The sequence below is a fragment of the Poecilia latipinna genome, unplaced genomic scaffold, assembly GCF_001443285.1.
Source record: "Poecilia latipinna isolate Pla-1442-1.1 unplaced genomic scaffold, P_latipinna-1.0 Scaffold2109, whole genome shotgun sequence".
NCBI lineage: Eukaryota > Metazoa > Chordata > Actinopteri > Cyprinodontiformes > Poeciliidae > Poecilia > Poecilia latipinna.
This window is the reverse complement of record NW_015114725.1, coordinates 89,434-97,914: the sequence shown is the minus strand read 5'-3', so window position 1 is coordinate 97,914 and position 8,481 is coordinate 89,434. Positions and strand designations below refer to the sequence as shown.

Below are 8,481 nucleotides of genomic sequence, written 5' to 3'. Positions count from 1 at the left end.
AAACCATTTCTTTACAATTTCGCTGTAATTTTGATCAGTTAGCCTGGGTTCAAACTGGCGAGCAGCAGCTGAAAGACACAAAAGAACGTCATTAAGATAGACGGTATCTCACATACAATTTCTTATTATCCCCTACCCTCACTCCTTTTAGTGACTTCTGTGTTTTTGTGTCAACATATCAGACACAAATAGTCAGTCATAACATTTACAGACAAGTAAGAAGATGTACAGGACAGAATCACAACCCAATGTTGTCAACACATAGTGCTTAAATTATAACCCTCACAAAAAATAAAAGTTGTTTCACCCGGAGCCAAAGGAGGAGAGGAGGAGAGTAGAAAGGGGGAGGGAGGTTGAGGGGTAGACAGGCCAGGTGAGGGGTGAGGGGTGAAGGGAAAGGGGTGTGTGTGTCTTTGGCAGGTGGAGGGAGAGGGGTCGGGGGTTTGAATGGGAGAGGGAAGTGGAGGGGTGTGAAAAACAGCTGACATTGATTGAACATTTAGATTACTAGTTCTTCCCCAAACCTAGTCCTCAATCAAACTGACCTGCGTGTTTTCAGTTCAGCAAAACCCTGTTAATCAGACGTCAATTAATATCACATGTGCTGAATTAGGGAAATGCCTAAAACTTGTAGGGACTGGAGGACCAGTGCTGAAACACACTGGATTCGACGTTGGCATTTCATTTATTTGATGTCAACCACAAAACAACATTGATTCAATGACACAGTTTCAACGTTAGTTAATTGGCTAGAATTGAATGGTTGTTTTATAGTTGATCCACCATCAGTTGTCGAACCAAACATGCAACCTTTGTGATGATAATTCAACATTGAATTAACATATTTTCCAACAAGACAACAGCGAAGCAGCTGTGTGTTTGGGACATCCCATTCATGTAAATGGTGGGGGTGGACCCCTCCACTCCTTGTAGTAAGTTGTAGATGTTTGTGTGTCAATATATCACACACACGCAGTCAGTGAGAATTGTTATGAACAAGTAAGAAAATGTACAGAAAGGAATCTTCACCCACTATCCTCTACAGTGCTTAATTTAAATGTGATAACCCCCACTCAGTAATAAAATGCTCTGACCCAGAGCGCTGCTGAGGAGGAGAGGAGGGGAAGGGGTGCGGCAATACAGCTGACATTGATTCAATATTGATCAGATGTTGATCAGACATCAGCATTTGAGTCATTAGATTTCAACCACAAAACAACATTGATTCAATGACACAGTTTCAACACTGGTTACTTGGCTAGAGGTGGATGGTTGTTTGATGGTTGATCCACCGTCATTTGTCGTCTTCAACCAAAAATCAACCATTAATCAGACTTCGGCATTTCAGACATCAGATTTCAACCACAGAACAACATTGATTCAATGACACAGTTTCAACGGTTTGATTGGATGGTTGTTTGATGGTTGATCCACTGTCATTTGTTGACTTCAACCAAAAATCAACGATTCTAACTATATTTCAACGTTGATTTAACATTGTGTGCTATCTGGGTTGAGAACGCCATTCGTAACTGAGACAAGACTTCTACAAATAAAAGGCTAAGGCTTATTGGAAGACGTTCATTGGGGAGTAAACTCCTAACGTTGACGTCTAGTCCCAATATTTTTTTTGCTTTGGACAATTTGGTTTGCTTGACTCTTAGGGCATCTTATGAGTGTGGCAGATGTGTCAGATCTTCATTGTTTTGTCATTTTACAGGATTGTTTCAGATATAGATGCCCATCCAGACTTAAAATTCTGACCAGTAGTCATGTTTTATTGTGTTTATGTGAAACTTAAACATAATAAAGATGCTAAAAGTAATTGAACTCATGTCTTCATTTCAGCAAGCCAATAACATTCCATTGACAGGATCAATTTTTGGATTTTTGCTTTAGCATAAGAACATTGAGTAAAACAATGACAAGATATATATTTTAATCCTATGCAATAATAAAAGTAAACTAGTTTTAGGTATACATATATGCTGGTTTCAAGAAATTCAATATCAAGTAACATTTTCTTTACTTGAGAATATTTTTCTTAAAATAAGATAATATATCTTACTTGTATAAGTAAAATTGGCTTGTTTTAAGTGAAAATACACTAATTTTAAGATATTTGTAGGTTCATTTGGTTAGATATTTTTTCTTGTTTTGGAAAATCTTGACAAGATAAATTTTCTTGTTCTGTTGGCAGATAATCTTTGTTATTTTAAGAAAATTATACCCTATTTTTGTACTTTTTCCTTTCTTGTTTTTGAAAGGGGACTTTTTGCAGTGTGTGTGTGTGTGTGTGTGTGTGTGTGTGTGTGTGTGTGCGCGCGTGCGTGTGTGCGTTTGTTTGTAATACCTTGTGGGGACGATTTTCCTGACATATACTACGTTGTGGGACAAATTGCTCCTTGGAGCCTGGAGCCTGGTCCCCACAAGGGGAAACCCTGTTTTTGGGTCAGGGGTCAGAGTTAGGGCTAAGGTATGAATTGAGTTTTGGTTAGGGTTAGGGTTAGGTATGGGATGGGTGGGGTTAGGAAAAGGGTAAAGATAAGGTTTAGGCTGTAGAAATGAATGGAAGTCAATGGAAAGTCCCCACAAAGATAGCAACACAAGTGTGTATGTGTGTGTGTGTGTGTGTGTGTGTGTGTGTGGTTGGCTGCAGCCAGGTCTCCTGGCTTCAGGAAGATGTCCCATCTTCCCAATCCATGCAAGACTCACAGAATATTGTGGTCTTGTCTCTTGGAGATGTAGAAGAAGTTCTTTTTCTGATTCCTCACCCAGAAACCAACATGGGAGACTTAAGTCCCAGACAACAGAATCCCCAAGTGGGAGTTGAGCATTGTTGTTCTAAAAATATATATTTTTCTTATTTTTAGATTGCTCATTCAATATTGTTCGATCAAACAATGTATTTATAGTAGAAAGAGAACAAATGTATCCATTTTTGCTTCATCTTTGCTTAATAAATAACAACATGGTGAACAGTGTTTGTTTTACCTTTTGAAGTTATATTTGAATGAGTTTAGAACATGTAAAAAGGACAGATCCTTCATGTGGAAGCGATGTCTGAATGTCCCTATTGTCCTGGTTCTTATGTCTCTTCATCCAGGAACCAGTCTGCTGCAGGAAGTTGTGTTTCTAGTGAGTCAGGGAGCAGATCCTGATGAGATTGGCCTTATGAACATCGATGAGCAGCTACCTGTCATAGAATACCCCCAGCCTGGACTGGATGTCATACAGGTACAACTAACATCTGATCAGCATTCAATAAGAACCTTTTTAATGTTACAATATGCTTAGATCAATCTCTGTTGGATTTCATGTGAGGGAACTTGTTACCTAGAGCTGCAAGGATGGTAGAAAGCCTGCAACACTCGGCATCCAGGAATCAGTAAAGGACGAGTAGAAGCAGCACCAGAACCCACAGCAGACATGAGGCATCACCAGAGCAGCCATATGAGGCACAGAGGCAGGGCATCAGTGAAGCTCATGAGCAGTGGTCTGCAGGACAAAGAGGCTCAGGACGAGACATAGGGCATAAATCCAGAATTCTTAACCTAAATAAGGTCTGCTCTCCAGATCTTATTTAGGTCTGGAGAGCCTAAATAAGGTCTGGAGACCTTATTTAGGCTCCTGATAGGAGCAGACAAGCTCCTATCAGGACCCCTGCAGTTTGCTTATCACCATGGAGTTGGAGTTCAAGATGCCATCATACACCTGCTTCAACAAACCATCAAACCCACTGTCACCTGGTCAAAGCATGCAGCACTGTGAGGATCATGTTCTTTGATTTCTCCAGGGAATTTAACACAATTCACTCCAATCTGCTTTGTCAGAAACTCCAGAAGACACAAGTGGAGGCCTCAACAATTGTCTGGATCTATGACTACCTGACAGACAGACCACAGTTTGAGAGACTGTGTCTAACCAGGTGGTCAGTAGCACAGGAGCACCACCATTCTGCACTCTGCACTCACCATTCTGTACACTTCAGACTTCTGTCATCTATAGAAATACTCTGATAAATCTGCAGTTGTCAGGTGAAGCAGAGATGGCTCATGTTCGTGCGTCATGTTCATCACCACCAACATCATCCTGACTGAGACAAAGAAATAAGAACCGCTTTAACAGAAAAATCTGCGACTGTTTGCCAGTTTTCTTGAATCTTGAGGCCTTAGCTGCTGCTGGATGGATTGTGTGCCTTTTTTAACCAAACTGCACTGCAAAACCTTACCAAGTATTTCTGTCTGACCACTTTGTGTCATGGTGGGAGAACAATCATCTCATCTTGAATGTAAACAAAACAAGAGATGGTTGTAGAATTCAGAAGAAACAGTGTTCGATCAAACCCTGTTTCCATCATGGGAGAAGAAGTGGAGATGGTTGAGGAATTTAAATACCTCAGTGTTCATCTGACAACAGATTGGATTGGAGACACAACAGTGAAGCAACCTCACCATTTTCTTTATGAGACTATCTTGGAAAAACACAGTGTCTTCAGTCAGAGGTTTCTTCAGATTCATTGCAATACAGTCTGCTACAGGAGATCTTTCCTGCCAACAGCCATCACAATCTACTATAACTCTTTGAAGAATTTGAATTAATATGAGTAGCAACAGTCCGTTGCAGGGCAACACAGACNCACTGGACAAACAACCACACACTCACACCTAGGGACACACTCACACCTAGGGACAATTTAGAGAAACCAATTAACCTGACAGTCATGTTTTTGGACTGTGGGAGGAAGCTGGAGTATCCAGAGAGAACCCACACATGCACAAGGAGAATATGCAAACGCCATGCAGAAAGACCCCAGGCTGACAATTGAACCCAGTACCTTCTTGTTGCAAGGCAACAGCTCTACCAACTGCGCCACTGTGCAGCCTACTTAATGTGATATTTAAAAAAACAACAAAAACATGGCATGTTAAGTAGTCTGTATTGTATGTAGCAGTTTCTAAATTTCTACCATTCCTGGATTGAAGCTGGAGGGCCAAAAAATAATTCCAAGGGCCTGTATTGGCTCTGGGAACCTATATTAGGCACCCCACATTAACCAACAAAACTTTGCAAGATTTCTCAAGATGTTTTAATCCTTGATTCTAGATTGCTGAGGTGATTGCCTCTGTTCTTCTACAGGAGCTGACCTCCCCTCGCTTGATAAAAAGCCATCTTCCCTATCGATTTCTCCCTACAGCTATGCACAATGGAGAGGCCAAGGTCAGTGCATGTCAGGCCATGTGTAATTCGGTATCTCAAATATGTTAGTTGAATAATTTGGTATTCTGCTATCATCAGAATATGCCTTGAGTTTATGAGATGTTAGAGTATGACTCTGCCTTAGGACTTTGATCTTCCAATGGATATTGGATCTTGTACTTTCTCCCATTAATGTAACTTGGCCAGCTGTATTATCCTACAGAGGTTTAGTTTAATGCACTGTAAAAACTGATAAATTAGTCCAACTCAAACAATTTGAGAAAACCAATTGCCTTAAACAGTTTAGGTTTATTAACCTAAACAATTCATCTTAAGTGGGGAGTTAGACTAACTACCTGAAGTTAAAAATAACATTTGCAAACTGTTAATTTATTGCACGTCAGCTACTGTTCACATTGTGCTTTTACTATTTAACCAGGTTGACATGAACCAGAGCGCTGTTTGACAAAGGATTAAGAAATCCAGGATAAAAGACAAAGCCAGGCTTCACATCGCATCAGTTCATCCTGACTATCAGTTTCATAAAAACCAAACTAGGCTGAGGAAGTGCAGCTATGTGGAGCCAGGCTGAAGTAATTCAGATGAATGCGCATCCACAGATTTCTCCAACAGACCAATGAAATCGATCACAGATTCACTGATGCTACGCTGATGCTAAATTAACTGCTTATGTCATACCTTACACCAAACAGCTTTAGATGGAGGATTATGAGGAACTGAAGTATCATACTAAAGAAAGGAATGCTGCTACAATAGCAAACAGTGGATCAACTAAATGCGTAATTAGACCAAAATCCAAAATCTATATTTCCAAACTCAACTAAAAAACATCAGTCATATCTGTCATTTACTCATTACTTCAAGTAGATATATCATGCTTTTGCATCCTTCCTATATTCTGTAGAATTTGAATTAATATTAGTTACCACAACATTTAATTTCCCTTTTGGATCAATATTTTTAAGTTGAATTTTCACATATGAATCATTCTCTTATGATCTATATAAAGTAGGACCATAACACTGCAATATGATTGCAATGCTTTGGTCTGAATTCCTCCTTATTGGAGCTGCAAACTCCTCATTTACCTGTTCTGAGGAGTTTTAGAGGAACTGCGGTCTTTTTAAAACATGAATGAGATATTCCACGCCCCGGCCTCTCCAGGGTGAAGGACGTCCCACCCCATTTGGCTATTTTTATAGTTTGATAACAGCGATACAATTATCTACCGGCAGAAAAGCTTTTTATTCAAAATTTTATTAAAGATGTGAACGAAAGACTTGTCTATCCAACCTTCCATGTTGGAGTCAGAGTATGATCCAGAGCAGGACAATGAAGACGACCAACCTGCAGAACCGTTTATTCAATTGAATTCATCACAGTGGAGTTATTACTGTATTTACACCCTCTCCATCCATACCAGCTACCCACAATATGGAGTGTAATTTAACTATAGTGTTCATGCATATCAGATACCTATTAAATATTAATGCGACCACAATTTGAATGAAGTAAACAAAACCTTGACATAATTAAGAAGTTAGATAATGGGAGCATCAAGAACATCACTGGATGCATTTGCACATGTTCCCCAAGACAAAAATGGCAAAAACAAAGCCAAATACTTACAATAAAAATTAAAGCTGCAAGCAGCCTCAAAACTATTGATACGAAACATATGAGACCCATATGCACATTACACCTCCTCCTCGTGGAACTATTGGCCACCGCGGGGATTCTGGCATCGCCGCCCACTCGCCACCGCAGACGTTATTGCGCAGTTTCCCTACCCATCCGCCAGGCAATACGCATCAACGCGTTCTGCAGCACTCCTTAATGATGCACCCAAAATCTGGTGCAGATCGGCTGATGTAGAGAGGAGATATAGCTGACGGTCAAAAGCAGTAGGACGAGTTTGATCAAATACTACGTCAATAAAATGGACATGATGGCGGCTTTGATCTAAAATGGCCAACTTCCTTTTGGGTTTGGACCATGGCTTCCAGAGACTTTTTTGCAGGTCCTGACAAGATACACATGTGTCACAAGTTTCATAATTCTGGGTTAAACCGTGGCTTGGGGCTGATGATTTAAAAATTTCTAGGGGGCACTGTTGAGAAATTAGGCCACGCCCACTAAAGATTGTTATGGATTCCTGTCCGGGGGTGGATAAGGATTGATCCCTGTGAGTTTGGTGCAGCTCGTCTTGAAATTATGGAATTCAGAGCCAAACGTATGGCAACGGCGTTACATGTCACTTCGCCACACCGCCACACCCACCTGCTCCATCAAAACCGGTTGGGGTTGGAATCCACAACACACCAACATGTCTTCTGTCTATGGACACAGTTTCATGTTAATTAGGTCAAACAGGTCAGATAGCAACCGTTCACAGTAAAAAATGACACTTCCTGTTCTCAGGGGTCATGGCTTAAATAATGTCATCACTTGACCATTGAGTGTTAATGCCGGCGGCCACTTCAAGGCTGCCGGGTAAGGTTGATGGGATCTGCAGAGCGATCAACACTCAAACTGAGATGATACGGGAGCTGAACCGTAGACTGGGTGCGATCCTGGAACAGGACCGTGGCCGGGCAACGGATCTCAGACTCAGAATGGATATGGTGTGACCTTGGAGAATGTTGTTCGCTCAGATCAGGCGGGTGAACCTAAATTTGGCTGCTTGGATTTGTCATTGAGAAGCACCAGTGAGACTTTCAAGGAAGGCAGTAAACTGATGTCAGCCTGACCTAAATAAATTTTTGCTATCGGAATCTGGCTCCCCGGGCTGGCCTTGGCTGGCTAGCTATCCTCCCCTGGTTGTTATGTCTAAAGAAGGCTCTGTTCTGCTGCCCCCCTCCCTCCCTGAGAAGACTCGCAGACAATCACAGATAATTGCGTGCTTCAGTTAGGGTTCATGGTCTGACATACATAACTCACATGATACCCATATGCCCATATGCACTTCACACCTCCTCCTGGTACCCGTCTTGTTTTGTCTATACAGGTCCTTCTCAAAAAATTAGCATATTGTGATAAAGTTCATTATTTTCCACAATGTAATGATAAAAATTCAACTGTCATATATTTTAGATTCATTGCACACCAACTGAAATATTTCTGGTCATTTTTTGTTTTAATACTGATGATTTTGGCATACAGCTCATGTAAACCCAAAATCCCTGTCTCAAAAAATTAGCATATCATGGAAAGGTTCTCTGAACGAGCAATTAACCTAATCATCTGAATCAACAAAGTAAC

General features: G+C 40.8%; 1 protein-coding gene across 3 annotated transcripts in view; it reads left to right on the top strand.

Moving 5' to 3' along the window:
• The window catches only part of sult4a1 (sulfotransferase family 4A, member 1), a 56,467-nt gene that overhangs the window by 12,438 nt on the left and 35,548 nt on the right, over positions 1-8,481 (top strand). For 2 of the 3 annotated variants that reach the window (XR_001422093.1, XM_015017151.1), the window contains exons 2-3: positions 3,107-3,237; positions 5,140-5,220. Coding sequence is in view for 2 of the 3 variants with exons in the window: in XM_015017151.1 (XP_014872637.1) it covers positions 3,175-3,237; positions 5,140-5,220 (144 nt within the window). In the remaining variant the exon portion in view is untranslated. The remainder of the gene's footprint in view (positions 1-3,106; positions 3,238-5,139; positions 5,221-8,481) is intronic. The other variant, XM_015017152.1, reaches the window with a different exon arrangement.